The sequence below is a fragment of the Oryctolagus cuniculus genome, chromosome 7 (assembly GCF_964237555.1).
Source record: "Oryctolagus cuniculus chromosome 7, mOryCun1.1, whole genome shotgun sequence".
In the NCBI taxonomy this organism is placed as follows: Eukaryota; Metazoa; Chordata; class Mammalia; order Lagomorpha; family Leporidae; genus Oryctolagus; species Oryctolagus cuniculus.
The window spans coordinates 118485729-118501135 of record NC_091438.1 but is presented as its reverse complement, the minus strand read 5'-3'; the positions used below and the strand labels follow the sequence as shown (position 1 = coordinate 118501135).

Here is a 15407-nt window from a genome sequence, read left to right as displayed (position 1 = left end):
AGCATAATGCGTTCATGCTGTTAGTTTCTCGTTTTACAGCCAAGGCTCAGAGAAGCGAGCCACCTCGTTTAAGGGCGCCCAGCTGTGGTGAGCCCAGGATATATGACTAGGTAGGCGGCAGGCAGTGTGGCCCCCAGAGCCCTGGCTCTTTACCAACGGGCTACATTTCCTAGATGGCTGGGGTGGGTATACAGGCATAGAGGGTGGTCATGGGGGCTTCCTGGGGGAGGTGTCTGAGTGGACTCCGGTACTGTCAGCGCTGTACGTGATGACGCTGCAGAAGCCTGTGGAGCCAAGCCTGGGCCTGCTCTGGGTGCCTGCTGCCAACACAGGCTCTGCTCCTCAGAGAAGGGAGGACTAGAGAGGGCTGCATGGTGGAGGCCCTGCCCCAGGGCGTGGAGAGCGACCGTGAGCCTGGGCACAGGTGGGCGTGTGTGGACGAGAGAGCAGAGAGCATCCGGGAAGGAGGGTAAGCTGGGAGGAAAGCTTTGTGTTGGCTTTTGCCGTTTGCAAGTATTTTCGAGTGTATTTTTTGGGGCGAAGGGCTCTTGTTAAGCATAACCACGGCACCATTACCCTACCTCAGAAACGAAATCATTTCTCACGGGCATCGGTGTCCAGTCAGTGTTCGAATGCGCACACTGTCTCATGAGTTTGTTTTTCTTTTTAACTTTTACAGATTTTTAAAATATAGACCTTCTTTTTAAATTTGTATTTATTTTATTCATTTATTTGAAAGGCAGAGTTAGAGAAGGAGAGATCTTCCACCTGCTGGCTCACTCCCCACATGGCTGCAATGGCCAGGGCTGGGCCAGGCTGAAGCCAGGAACCTGGAACTCCATCTGGGTCTCCGATGTGGGTGCAGGGGCCCAAGCACTTGGACCATCTTTTGCTGCTTCCTCAGGTGCATTAGCAGGGAGCAGGGTTAGAAGTGGAGCAGCTGGGGCTCAAACCGGGCCCAAATGGGCATTGCAGGTGGCGGCTTAACTTGCTATACCACAGTGCCGGTCCCGTGAATTTGCTTTTACTTTGTTTATTTTATTTTCCTTATTCAAGTCAGGATGCAAATATGGTTACAATAAAATTTACTGCTGTGTCTATGTCTTTTTAAAATTTTTATTTATTTATTTGAAAGGAAGGGAGAAAGAGAGAGAGAGAGATCTGTGAATGTCTGCGATAGCTGGGACTGGGCCAGGCTGAAGCCAGGAGGCAAGAACTCAATTCTGGGTCTCCCATGTGGATGGCTGGGCACCCAAGTACTTGAGCCATCATCTGCTGCCTACAAGAGTCTGGAAGTGGAAGGGGAGCTGGGACTTAGGTCTTTTTTTTTTTTTTTTTAAGATTTATCTATTTATTTGAAAGGCAGAGTTAGAGAGAGAGAGAGAGAGAGAGAGAGAGATAGAGATAGGGAGGTCTTCCATCCACTGGTTCACTCCCCTAAATGGCTGTAATGGCCGGAGCTGGGCTGATCTGAAACCAGGAGCCAGGAGCTTCTTCCGGGTCTTCCACATGGGTGCAGGGACCCAAGGACTTGTGCTTTATCCTTTGCTGCTTTCCCAGGCATATTAGTAGGGAGCTGGATCAGAAGCCGAGCAGCTGGGACTCGATGGGATGCTGGCGCTGCTGGTGGCAGCTTTACCCTCAATGCCATAGCGCCAGCCTTAAGTCTTTTTTTTTTTTAAAGAATCTGTAAATACTCCCCTCTTGTATACTATGTTTTGTTCTTGCATATATGAAAGATCTTTTAAAAGTTTATGGAAAATGTCTATCATGAAAAAAATTCAGTTTTTTGCACTGGAATAAAGTTGTCTTTTAGTTTCATTTTCCATGGACTTTCTGAAGTACCTTGTACATACCTATGATAAAGTTTAATTTATAAGGCCAACGCCGTGGCTCACTAGGCTAATCCTCCGCCTGGTTGGGGCGCTGGATTCTGTCCCGGTTGCTCCTCTTCCAGGCCAGCTCTCTGCTGTGGCCCGGGAAGTGCAATGGAAGATGGCCCAGGTGCTTGGGCCCTGCACCCGCATGGGAGACCAGGAGGAAGCACCTGGCTCCTGGCTTCGGATCGGTGCAGTGCACCGGCCAAGGCGGCCGTTTGGGGGGTGAACCAATGGAAAGGAAGACCTTTCTCTCTGTCTCTCTCTCTCACTGTCTAACTCTGCCTGTCAAAAAAAAAAAAAAAAGTTTAATTTATAAATTAGGTGCAGTGTGAAATCTGTAACAACAATAATAACAAGTACAACAATGCAGCTTACTAAGTTAGGTAAGACGTGCACTTGTTTATTTCTGGAGTTGTCTATTCAATACTCGTAGACGGTGGAGCTGGAGCTGTGGAAAGGACGCCTCGGATGAGGGGGCGCTACCGTATTTAGCGACCATAGAGGTTTTCACTATGTGATCGTGGAAACTTTCAGACATGGAAAATTGTGCCGAGATCCAAAGTAAGATTTTGCTAAACTGCCTTGATCTAGAGAAGCATCGCCAAGTGTACATTTCTCTCCACCCCACCTCCTCTTTGGAGCCATTTGAAAGTAAGTTGCTGTGATCATGCCCTTCTTACCCTGGTATATGTGGTGTCACTCGGTGGCGGTGCTAACGGAAATGAACAGAAATCCTCAGGTCTGGCAGACGGGCACTCGTGTTCTTGGAAGAGCGCCTGGCCTGGCCCCAGGCTGTGTCGTCCTCCCTCTCACCTGTCCCTGGGACTCATACACACGGGGACTAGAGAGGCAAAGTGGCTCACCCCAGGTCGCACAGCGCGACTGGATCCCAGACCTGGTAGCTTTCCCCCTGGGCTCAGTGTGGCCCCCGACCGGCACACCCCTCGCCAAGGGCTCTCGCCAGGCTGGGGCAGGGGGCTGAGTTGTGTGAGGAAGAAATCACCCTGGGCTCTCCGTGTTCCTGAGGCAAGGCACAGAGGTGAAGGTCTTCTCAAGGTCACAGAACACAGCTGGCGGCCAGCATGCCAGCCCCCTGCCCTCTCCCACCTCTGGGTGCCTCCCCTGGTGCTGCACAGGTTAGGTGTTCCCTGGGGATGCAGGAAGCACAGGCTGCAGCCAGGACACATGAGGCTGGTGCCCTTGGCAGGCTCCTGACCCACATTTTAGCTGTGGGAGCTTGGACAACTGCCTCCCCCAACGCACCTGCTAGGCTCCGGGCCAGGTTCAGATGGGTGGTGTCCCGCCCTGGCCCCTGTTTCCAGGTCCCCGTGTGCGCTCTCCGCATAGCCCCTTGCCCTTAGGAGGCACTCCATCAAGTGGAGTCCGTTCATGCGTGGGCCCCTGTTGGGAGGACCTGCCCCATAGTATGCGCCAGCCCTGGGGAGTCGCAAAGCATGGGGCGCTTAGCGGTTGTGGGGAGACAGTGGTCAGGGCCCTGGGAGAGGGGCTGGAGGCTGAGCTCTGGGAACTTCTGGAGGGCGGGGCTTCCCTGAGAAGGTAGGCTCAAGCCAAGAGCGAAGAGGAGCTCAGGCATTAGCTGGACAAGCGGAGCAGGGCAAAGTGGGGAGGGGAATGAACCCAGACCCCTTCTCAGCCTTGGCTTCCCCACCTGTGCAGTGGGTGCAGTGCCCCTCCCCCGTGGTGGCACCACAGATGTGAGTAAGTTCTGTGGGCTGTGACGTCGTCCTGCCATCCCCCAGGCCCCCGCAGAGGTGCAGGGAGCAGCTGAGGTCCTACCCCCCGCCTTGTCCCCTCTGGAAGGCTCACCTCCTGCTTTCCTCTCTCCAGTGTTGGACAAGTGGTGAATATCAAGGCCAAGGTGAACCGGGCCTTCAACTCCAGCATGGAGGTGTGTGGGGCGGGCACTCCTGGGGGTGGCGCGGTGGGGCCTCTTCCTCCTCTCACCCGAAGAAGCCCAGGCACGCCCATCCTGGTCAGGGCAGCAGAGCTCAGCTGCTGGGCTGGGCGGAGCTTAGCCATCTTCTGTCCTATATCCCAGGACACAGAAGGGAAGACTGAGACTCCCATGTAGGTGGCAAGGAACCAAGCCTGAGCCATCGTCTGCTGGCTCCCAGGGTGCTCATTAGCAGGAGGCTGGATCGGGAGTGGTACAGTCTGATGTAGGGTTCAGGTGTCCCAACCAGTCAGGGCTTCTGCTGCACTGAACCACACAGGCCTGACTTGCACTCCCAGCCCCTCCTGTTCAGCAGCCAAGGGGCTGTGGGGTTGGAGGCCAAGGGGCTGGGGCAGAACACTGGACTGTGGCCCATTAGCTGACCTTCCCCGGCCTTGGTCTGCCCATCTGTGGAGTGGGAGCATGATCCCTGCATTACAGGGCTGTTGGAGATCTGCTGGAGGGTCCTGTGAGTGCTGAGGGGCTCCACGTTGTCCACGTGGACTTGAGGCCAGGCGGCTTTACCTGGCTGAGCCTGTGGCTCCTGATGGACCCCTGGGGCCCGGAAGAGTGAATCCTCTCCAGGCCTCTGGGCACCCCACAAATTCCCAGGTGTCTCCCGGGCACTCCTAGGTGCCCGTTCTTTAAATCTGCCTCTTGGTCACCCACAAGGGGAAGTATGATCACTCCCAGGTTACAAATGAGGAAACGGAGACCCAGGGAAGGGAAGTGACTTGCACAAGGTTTCCAAGGGAGCCGGGTCAGAGCCAGACCGACCCCAGGTCTCTGAACCCACAGGACCTGGTCGACGTACCAGGGGCCTGGCCTGGGGTGGGCTAGAGGGGACTTCCCGTCCCATCAGTGAGTTCTGTTTCCCCTCTTCAGTCCTCCCACCTTCTCTTCCTCTCCAGGTGGGCATCCAGGTGACCTCCGAGGACCTGTGTTCTGAGAAGCAGTGGACTGTGTGCAAGGCCTTAGCCACCTTTGTGGCCCACCGGGAGCTCTCCAAGGTCAGTGGCTGCACCTGCTGGCTTGATGCTGCTCTGGCACCTGGGCACCTGACACCGGGGCCTGGGCTGGGGTTGAGGAGGGGGTGCTGCGGGAAAGCCACAGCCACTAGAGGAAGGCCCACCCCCAACTGTGACCTGACCCCCTGACCTCCAGGCACCTGCCCTCTCCTTCCCTCTCCCTGGGACACGTGGAGGAGGAGTCTGATGCATCAGGTCATGATGGAAGCAGGAAGGTGGGGAAGGAGCCTTGTGACCCACGAGTGGCCCCAGGCCTCCGGTGGGCCCACTCAGGCCTCTGTGCTGCTTCGGGAAACATGTCCTGAGCACCCTCATCCTGCGTGCTGGCCAACAGGTGAAGCTGAAGCAGATCACGCCGCGGACAGAGGAGGAGAAGACGGAGCACAGCGTGGCAGCTGAGCGCCGGCGCATGCGGCTGGTCTACGCCGACACCATCAAGGACCTCCTGGCCAACTGTGCCATCCAGGACAGTGAGCAGCTGGGGGCCCAGGCGCTGCCTGGCAGATGGGGGAGCGGAGTCCCCCAGGGAGGGACCTCCCCTGACTGGTGTCCTCGGGCCTGTTGTCTCGAGTAGTCCAGGGAAAAGGGAGCATTGGAGCTTCTCGGGCAGCTCCCAGGAACTCTGAGCCAGAGTGAGGACACTCGGGAGTCGTCTGGCGTCTACAGCGTGCCCGGGAGTTTCTGGGAGCCAGGCTGTCTGGAGTGGCCTGACTGAGCCAGGCCTTGAAGGCTGTGGGGCTGTGAAGAGACATATGGGAGCATCTGAGTCACGTGCCCTGTGTCAATGCTGTGGTCTGTGACAGCCACTACGGGCCCACGTGCTGTCTAATTTACTGCCAGCTACGGCAGAGAGTAGCTGGCAGTGAGTCATTGCTCCTTACACGAGCAGTGAGTGTGCAGAGGCTGATGTGAGAGCGGAAGACGCCAGGGGCTCCAGGTCGGCTGATCGTGGCGGGGAGAGACTGCCAGGGCAGACCCTCGGCACCTGTGGAGCCTTCCGGTTCTGGCAAGGGATGCCTGGAAGGACGCCCAGGGGCCGAGGCAGCGCTGGCTTTCCAGGCTGTTAGGACAGGACCACAGTCTTCCTTGGGGCGGCGTGGCAGGCTCACGTGGAAACCCCCGAGGAGCTGGTCCAGTGGGACCCCCAGTCAGGGCCTGCAAGCCTCTGGGTGCACAGGTCCAGGGCACGCCACAGGGGCCTTGAGTCGCTGTGCCAACAAAGTGGAGGAGCACTGTTTGGAGAGTCACGTCCACTTATTTTTTTCCTGCTTATCTGGTTTATTTTTTATTTTTTTGGCTTATCTGGGTTTGTGTAAGCACATTCTACAATGGGCCTGCAAAGAGAGAGCTGCCCGAGGACTCAGTTCTTGGCATAGATCTGCATCATGAGGTGCAACACGTCCGTGCACATATGCATGTGTGCGCATGTGCACATGTGTGTTCCCCCACCCCAGTGAGGAGCAAGATTCCTTCTCCCAGAGCCCGGGTCCCCTCTCCAGAGGCAGCTCCTGTTCCTTGTTTTTAGAAGTCTTTCCAGAAGCAACTCCTCCTTGTTTAAGCACAGTGTGTGTTATTTAGCCTCATCTTGTATTATTTATTTATTTATTTGAAAGGCAGAATGAGAGGGGAAGAGAGTGAGAGAGAGAGAGAGAGAGAGAGAGAAAGAACCTTTTAACTGCCGGTTCACTCTCCAGATGGCTGCGATGGCCGGGGCTGGGCCAGGCTGAAGCCAGGAGCCTGGAAGTCCGTCTGGGTCTCCCACATGGGTGACAGGGGCCCAAGTACTTGGGCCATCTTCTGCTACCTCCTAGGCGCATTAGCAGGGAGCTGGATCAGAAGCGGAGCAGCCATCACTGGATCCGGTACTCCAGTGTAGGAATGTGGGATGCCGGCGTTGCAAGCTGTGGCTTAACCCGCCGTGCCACAGTGCTAGTTCCCCCCTCCCCACTTCCTGTGCCTTGTGTCGCCCTACCCTGAGAGTGTATCTTGAAGGTGGCTCCATCTCAGGACACAGAGATCAACCTTGGACTTGATAGGACTTTGATCGTGGAGGAAAGGAGTTCCTGACAGAGGGCATAGTCTGGGCCAGGGCCCAGGCTCGGACCTTAGATCCAGTTAACAGTCTGCAGGGTCTCCCTAAAGGAGGGGATTTGAGAACAAAGTGCAGTTCAGCTGCCCAGAGCGGGCGGAGAGCAGGCTGAACTCGCCCACCCGACAGGGCAACAGCAGGCGGTGCTCTGATGCCATGTACCCAACGGAAGCAGGGCTTGGAGGCCGGGCCAGGCAGGGCCCAGCCCTTTCTGCAACCATGGAGGTCCCCTTGGATGCACTCAGCCCACCTAAGCCTCCCCAGACCCTTCCCGTCCGACAGCCCCTCTGTGCAGGGGTCAGTCCCTGCCTTTGCCTGGCATCCGGGCCTTAGGACCTGCCACTCGGCCTCACGGATGCTCCCCCTTTACAGCTCCAGCTAAGCCGGGGCCTCACTGCACCCTGGGAGTTTCCTGCCAGCCCCTCTGCCCCCACCTGCCTCAGGCCAGGGGAAACGCCCGTCCCCGCTGGCCCCTCCCAGAAGAGGACGGGAGACCGCAGCACCACCACGGGCTGGGGGGACATGCGACGTCTGCCCATCCACTTCTCCTGCGGGGGATGTCCCCATGCCATGGCAGCCAGGGACCAGGGCAGGGGCTGGAAGAACCCTCCTGGGTGTGTTTTCTGAGTTGGGAGCTGCACACTTAGAACTGTGTTTCACCCCCAGTAGTTGCGCAGGGTCAGGTTTGACGTCTGCCCCTTCCAGAGGAGGCAGTTGAGGTCCAGAGGGGTCACTTGATTTGTCCGAGGTAGGCAGCCCGTGTGGGCTGGAGGTGGGGTGCAGAGCAGGCGTGGCCTGTCTCAAAGCTGGCGTCCTGCCCACTGCCCTGTGACAGGCTCACCGCCTTGGCCCATGTCCTCCCACCCCTCACGCAGGGCCAGCTGAGCCTCAAGCACACTTGGTGCTGAGTAGGGACCAGGACCGGGGGGGCTGGAGTGGTGGGGGTCCCAGGGCTGCCCGGGGAGGGTCTGTCCTTGGGCAGCTTCTCACCTCCCTGGGCCCTGTCCCTGCTCAGATCTGGAGAGCAGAGACTGCAGCCGCATGGTACCAGCCGAGAAGACCCGTGTGGAGAGCGTGGAGCTGGTCCTGCCCCCCCACGCCAATCACCAGGGCAACACCTTTGGGGGCCAGATCATGGCCTGGATGGAGAACGTGGCCACCATTGCAGCCAGGTGAGGGGCGAGCACGCCGCCTCTGTCTCCTCCTCCTTCTCTGGCTGCTTCCCCAGCCCGGGAGGAGAAAGCGTGGCCTGGGGCTGGCATTCAAAGTCTCAGAGGCTCGGCTGCTCTGTTAGGGGCACCTGGACCCAGAGAACCAGAGAGAAATGGTTTCTGATGAACTGAGCCTTCCCTCCCTCCTCCTCTCAAAGAGGGCCCCCGGCCCCCGTCACCTACCCGGGAAGCACCGAGCTCCTCTCCCCTTTGCTGTGGCCCTGTCTGCCCTCTTCCTGTGTCTACTGTCCGTTCCAGCCAAGCATTTGCCATTCCCGCCCCCTGCCTCCACTTCCCCAGCCCTGGTCCTGCTCCTGGTGTAAGCACCTGCTGTGCATCCCCCGCACTGCTGCCCATGTCCCGCCCATCTCCCCTCACAGCTGCCTCTGCCTGCCCCCTTCCCAGGTGCCCGTCTGGGGTTCATGCTACCTAAACATCAGGGTATTTTTAGGCTCAGGACACACTGGCAGTCACTAACTGACACACCCTTGCATCTCCATGACTTTGAACTTGCTCTTCCTTCTGCCCCTTCCCACTCACACCCTTACCTAGCAGGTGGGTTCTTCCTCAGCCCTCGGAGCCTGGCTCCAGCAACCCTCCCCGGTGTAAACCCATGGCACACAGTGCACAAGCACTGCCGTGGTGGGCAGCCCCAGCTGTGAGTGCCCAGAGATGCCGGAGGAGTGTGGGAGCCTTGATGGTTAGGGAAGGCTTCCTGGAGGAGGAGCACTTCAGCATGTCCTCGACTGACAGGTGGCTCTGGACAAGGGGAGGGCTTCCAGGTAGTGGGCATGGCACACAGTAAGGTGTGAAAGTCGGGAGGGACATGGGGAAGGGTTTACCCCAAGCTTAGGCGTTCTTCTGTCATCTCAAACTCCATACCTAGACCTCAGTATTCTAAGCAGTGAAATGGGGCTTTAGCTCTGTGCCTCTGAGCAGAGCCATCACTGGGTTCGCTAAGGGCAGACAGTGTGTGTGGCTCGAGGCTTCGAGGCTGGGGGCGGGGGGGAAGGGACAAGGCTGACCCCGGGTGGTGGCTGAAAGCCCCCCCCCGCCCCGTGTCCTCAGCCGGCTCTGCCGCTCCCATCCGACGCTGAAGGCCATTGAGATGTTCCATTTCCGAGGCCCGTCCCAGGTCGGGGACCGGTTGGTGCTCAAGGCCATAGTGAACAACGCCTTCAAACACAGGTGAGGGGCCGGGTGGGTGGGGCCGGGCCCACTCTGCCCCACAGCGAGCAAGCCTGCTGGACCCTGTATACAAGGCCGAAACCACCACCTGACTCCCAGGCCCTTCACCCTCACCCACATCCAGCTCTCAGCCTCCCTCCTCTGCAAGCCTTCCCCGGCACCCGCTCCGGACGCACCTGCCTGGGACGGGGACCCCTCCTCTGGGCTCCCCCAGAGTCTGTGGCTCTCCAACTTCTCCCTGGCTCCTGGCCCTGGGGCCTGCGCACTGTGGGTGCTCAGATCCCGGCAGTGTTCAGTTGTTCATCAAATCCTTCTCTACCCATCTCCTAAAGCCACTGGTCCCCAGAGCCTCTAACTCTAGGGTGAGTTCTTACACCTGCTGCTATGAAAGCTTACACACACACACCACACACCACACACGTTGTCGTGACTTTGTAGTGTGGTCGTTAGACGTGAAGGATCTGGAGCCAGGCTGCCTGGGTTCAAGTCTGACCCCGCCTCTCCCCGTCTCTGTTACCTTGGGCAGGCCCTAACTCCTCTGAGCCTCCGCGCCTTCACCTTAAGACGGGGGCTCACTCACCATGACTGGCGCACTGCTGCGAGGACTCTGGTTCACTGGTGGGAACCGGCCAACCCGCACTGCTGCTGTATTTGCCCTCCGACCCGCCCATGTCCTGCTGCTGTATGGGGAACGCCCCCTCCTGGCCCTGAGAGGCCTGGCTCCTGGTCCAGGTTCTTGTCCTGGCGGTCACGTGACCTTGGGCCTGTCATTGCCTTGTTGTGGGTCTGATGACAGGCTCCAGATGGGCTGCTGTTTTATAACCAACAGAGGGGGACAGATGCATGGTGCAGTGACCTGGCTGCTGCCGTGCCGCAAATCTGTGTACGGGTCGTCACTGGTCATCGAGGTCTTTGCTTTCCTATGTGTCGCCCCTTCCCCGAGCTGTTGTCCCACGAGGCATGGACAGGACAGGATTATTCATTTCTGTGTCCACCAGGGCTGGACACATGGTAGGTGCCCTGCAAATGTGACGGAAGGGGACAGTTCTGAGTGCCCTGCCCATGAGCTCTGATCCAGGTGGCTGGGAGAGCTGTGGGAGTGCATGTGTGGAGGTACGTGTGTGTACAAAGATGTGTGCGTGACCGTGTATGAGGAGTATGTACACAGGCATGTGAGTGTGTGCATGCAGATGAGTGTAGTGTGTATGCATGTGCAAGTATGTGCAGACGAGTGGGCATACATGCATGTACACGTGTGTATATATGAGTGTGTGCATGCGGATGAGTGTAGTGTGTACACATGTGCGAGTGTGTGCAGACTAGTGGGCACACATGCATGTACATGTGTGTATATATGAGTGTGCATGTGGGCCTCTGTATGCATGTACATGCATGTATGAGTGTGTGCAGATAAGCGTGTATACGGGCATGTGTGTGCGTGTGTATATGAGTGAGTGCCTGTGGGTGAGTTTGTGGGTATATGTGAGTGTGAGCAGATGAGTGTGTGTGCATGTATGTGTGTGTATGAGTATCCCATACATGCATGTGTGAGTGAGCAGGTCAGTGTGCATGCATGTGTGTGTGTGTTGTCAGGAGGTGTGGCCCTGGGAAGGACTGTCCCCATGACCACACGCTTTCCCGTCAGTATGGAGGTGGGCGTGTGCGTGGAGGCCTATCGCCAGGAGGCTGAGACCCACCGGCGGCACATCAACAGCGCCTTCATGACCTTCGTTGTCCTGGATGCAGATGACCAGCCCCAGCTGCTGCCTTGGATTCGGCCCCAGCCTGGGGTGAGTGGGAGAAGTGCCAGGTCCCAGCACCAGCCCCTGCAGGCCTTGGGGAGCGAGGGGTCCAGCCCTGCCCTTCTGCTGGGGCCCAGCCAACTTCGGGGGTCCTGGTTGTGCCCTGCTGGGGTGCCCCTTGTGCAAGGTGGGCCCTCTGTGGAATGTGCGCACATGCAGGCCCAGCTTACAGTGGGGGTTAATGGGTCCCTACAAGCCTGCACAACTGGAGGACTCTGGCTTTGGGGTCAGATGTGGGTCAGAACCCCACGTCTGCCACATTCTAGGGGGTGCCCTCTGCGAGCTTTCCATCTGCATCTATAAAATGGGTGTGTCTGCAGGCCTGGCCTTGCAGGACTAGGGCTCACGGGGCACTGACCCAGCGCCTGACTCGGCCCTGGGAGCACTCAGTGAGTGTTGACTGTCAGGATGATGGCGAGAGAGCAAGGGGCACAGGGACAAGCGGCAGGGGCCTGGCTCAAAGGCCATCTCAGGAATGGCTGTGTCTGCTGCTGTGGGCCAGGTGGCCCCTCCCCTTCTCTAAGAGGGTCCTCAGCCCCGCCCACCTGCCTCACCTGCCGCCCGGGCTGTGGGAACTCTGCAGTGGGCAGTCAGGTGGTGGCCGGCATGCTGGGAGCCCACAGGTGGGAGCCATGGCCCCGGCGGCTTTGTCAGGCCTTGTGCTCACACGTGGGGACGTTAGAGGTGGTGGGAGAGAAGGTGGGCTCCAGTCACCCTGTGGCCCTGGGCAGGGCACTCCCTCTTCCTGGGTCTTGGTTTCCGCCTCTGTGAAATGGGACCAGTGCCAGTCTCAGGGGGTTGTGGTGGTGGGGTGTGGAATTTTGCACAGCAAACCCTTGGAAAGGGTGGCTGGCGCATGGCAGGTGCTCCGGCAGTGTGGAGTCGCGTTGCCTTTGTGTCTTCCAAGGAGACCCACTCTACAGGAGGGATCTCCAGACTGTGGTCCAGGGAGGGGAGGGGTTCCTGGGACACCTGGGGAGTCTGAAGGGAGCTGGGGCTGCATCTCATTCCCCGGCCAGGAAGAGCTTTCCCAGGGTGCCCCAGGCCCCACTTCGGGGCTGCAGGGATGGGGCAGGGCCAGCTGCTTGTCTTGCCCACACCACACCTGTTCCTGCATCCTTCCCAGGATGGCGAGCGGCGGTACCGGGAGGCCAGTGCCAGGAAGAAGATCCGCCTGGACAGGTGAGCGGGGAGGACACCCGGTCATGGCTATCTGGCCATGCCGACCCCAGGAGCACTGGCATTTTTTCAGGGCTACCGGTGTGCTGGGGCCTCTAACTCCAAGCAGCCTCCCCTTTTGGCCTCCCTGCACAGTGGTCGTATGGCCCATTTTACAGATGAGGACAGTGTGGCTGAGGGCCAGGTAGTCTGATCAGCAGTTGGAATTGGAGCCTGGCTGGGTCTGGCTGGTTTTAGATCCATTGACTGTGACACCCGGTGGGCAAGTGAGGAGGGAGCGGCTTGGACAGGAGCCATGGTTACTAAGATGTAAGCCTGGTGTGTCTGACTGCTGCAAAAATGTTTTACAAACTTCAGAGTGCGGTGAGCACACGGCGTTCAGAAAGCCAGGGCGAATAAGACAAGAGTGTGGTTATGCAACATTTGCTGTAGTCTGAGCCTGGAGCAGGGGCCCAGGAGTCTCTGAGGCAGGTCTCACTACTGATCCCATTTCACAGATGAGGGCACTGAGGCATAAGGCTGGAGTCACTCAGCCAGGAGGGGACTGAGCCTCAAACCCGCGCCCTCCCTTGCTGGCTTGTTCCCAGCCTCTGAGCAGGCGCCGGTCTGCTGGTTTACAACCTTGCCAGGATTGTGTGCTCCCAGCTGCTGTTTCCTGTGTGTTCAGCCGGGTCTTAGCTGGGGCAGGAGGCTCCCAGCCTGCCGGGCACAGCATAGGGCCTGGCACCCGCGGGTGGCAGTGAAGTGCATCCACAGCAATGGGCTTCCTAGGGACGCCAACATGTCCCCTTCCCGCCCTCTAGGAAATATATCGTGTCCTGTAAGCAGGCGGAGGTGCCCCTCTCTGTCCCCTGGGACCCAAGCAACCAGGTAAGCCCTTTCCTCCAAGGGGACAGTCCTCAGGCCTGGCGGGGTCCCCGGCCCTTCCCTGCTTGCTCGAGTGGGTTGGGAGGGAGGCCCGAGGAAAGTGGGGGTGCTAATGCCAAATCTCCGTACCTATGGTCCACAGAGGGCTTGGTACCCTGTTGGGCAGGAGGGAGTTGAGACTGTGGGTAGGTGCATGACTTAGCCGGGGTCACCCAGCAGGCCTGGCCGAGCCTGGACCTCCCTCCCCGAGCCTAGCGCCCTTTCCACGGCACCCATCCACTTAATGGTCCAGGTTCCCCTGCCACCCGCCAGCACTGCTCCGGGCAGGGCAGACCAGTGTCTCTGTGTGTCCCCCAGGTGTACCTGAGCTACAACAATGTCTCCTCCCTGAAGATGCTTGTGGCCAAGGACAACTGGGTGCTGTCCTCGGAGAGCGATCAGGTAGCCGGCCCCACCCGCACAGCACTGGGTGGCCCGTGGCGAGCCCTAGGGGCCGCCAGCCACCTTTGTCCCTGTGTGCCCATTTTCCTGGGGCTGTGACTGAGGCTCAGAGAGGTGGAGTCCCTTGGTCACAGTCACAGCCAATGGGTGGCAGCCCTGAGCTTCCTGTGCCTGTCCCCGTCCCCCACCCCGCCCCAGCACAGCGCAGGGAGGGTGCAGGGCTGAGGCTGAGGCGCGCTGTGTCCTGCAGGTCCGCCTCTACACCCTGGAGGACGACAAATTCCTCTCCTTCCACATGGAGATGACGGTGCACGTGGACGCAGCCCAGGCCTTCCTGCTGCTCTCGGACCTGCGCCGGAGGCCCGAGTGGGACAGGCACTACCGGTGAGCGCCCCCTTCTGCTGAGCCCCAGCCTTCAGTGGGGGCGGAGGTGCGGTGGCAGTGGGGGTGGGCTGAGGTCACGTGTCAGGTGGGGGGTCAGGGTCATGGGCCTACTGGAACTGGAGTTGGGGGCCTGTGTTTGCACCTTTTTTTCCTCGCCCTTGGCTTTCCTCCTCTTTAAATGGGCGTGTGGGGGCTGGGGCATGGATTTGCATGCAGGGATAGATGCGTGATTTTTCTTTTCTTTCCAATTTAAAAGACTCATTTATTTGAGAGTCAGTGTTACAGAAGGGGAGAAGGGGTGGGAGTCCCTTCCAGGTTCAGGCCAGCTAATGGAAGGGAATTGCCGAATTAACCAAGTTTGCTGATTCCTCTTATGAATTTGCATGTGAATATGTTATTTTTGAATATAGCAAATGACTATGAATTATTCCTTTGAATACCTTTGTTCCCCCAATTCTTCATATGAATATCTTCTTGAATTTAGTAAGTTTCTTCTTTTTTTTTTTTTTAAGGATTTTTTTGAAAGAATGACAGAGGTAGAGAAGGGGGTGGGGTGGAGAGAGAGAGAAAGAGATCTTCCATCCATTGATTCACTTCCCAGGTGGTCACAATGGCCAGGTCAAGGCCAGGAGCCTGGAACCCCACCTGGAGGTCTCCCACATGGGTGGCAGGGTCCTTGGGCCATCTTCCACTGCTGTCCCAGGCTCATTAGCAGAGAGCTGGATCGGAAGTGGAGTAGCCAGAACTTGAATCGGCATGCATATGGGATGCCAGCATCACAGGCTGTGGCTTAACCCGCCGTGCCACAATGCTGACCCCAGTAACTCTTTTCTTAGAAAAACTGCCAAAACGTCGGTGTTTAATATGGGAGGGTTAGAGTTTACCCTGGGTTTCCTGTTACTCCGGCGCTGGCCTCTGCAGGTTGCTTGCTTGCTTCTCCAGTGGCAGAGCACGAGGAGCTGCCTTCCCAAGTGTCTCCCAAAGGAGGGCCCGTGTCCTAGGAAACCCCGTGGCGGCTTCTTGCTGGCCAGTCGGCCACCTTCCTGCCCTGTCTCACCTCATCAGAGCAGACCCATCCCAGCTGTGTACACACGTGCTTTCTTTGCAGAAAGGGCTGGCGCAGGGGCCATGTCAAGGTACATCCGAGCATTGGTTCAAGTCCCGGCACTTCTGCCTCCCATCCAGCTCCCTGCTGATGTGCCTGAGAAAGCAATGGAAGAAGGCCCAACTCTTCAGGCCCCTGCACCCATGTGGGAGACCTGGATGGAGTTCCTGGGTCCTGGCTTCAGCCTGGTCCAGCCCTGGCCATTTTGGTTATTTGAGAAGTGAGGCAGCAGATGAAGGATCTCCATCTGTTCCTCCCTCTACAGTTCTGCCTTTCAAA

General features: G+C 58.2%; 1 protein-coding gene across 9 annotated transcripts in view; it reads left to right on the top strand.

The window, feature by feature from the left end:
• ACOT11 (acyl-CoA thioesterase 11) overlaps window positions 1-15407 on the top strand; it is a 51978-nt gene that overhangs the window by 29708 nt on the left and 6863 nt on the right. For all 9 annotated transcript variants that reach the window (XM_051856447.2, XM_070078452.1, XM_008265212.4 and 6 more), the window contains exons 4-13: window positions 3729-3789; window positions 4746-4844; window positions 5197-5332; window positions 7967-8123; window positions 9231-9350; window positions 10996-11140; window positions 12279-12334; window positions 13135-13201; window positions 13556-13639; window positions 13890-14023. In XM_051856447.2, the coding sequence (XP_051712407.2) occupies window positions 3729-3789; window positions 4746-4844; window positions 5197-5332; window positions 7967-8123; window positions 9231-9350; window positions 10996-11140; window positions 12279-12334; window positions 13135-13201; window positions 13556-13639; window positions 13890-14023 (1059 nt within the window). The remainder of the gene's footprint in view (window positions 1-3728; window positions 3790-4745; window positions 4845-5196; window positions 5333-7966; window positions 8124-9230; window positions 9351-10995; window positions 11141-12278; window positions 12335-13134; window positions 13202-13555; window positions 13640-13889; window positions 14024-15407) is intronic.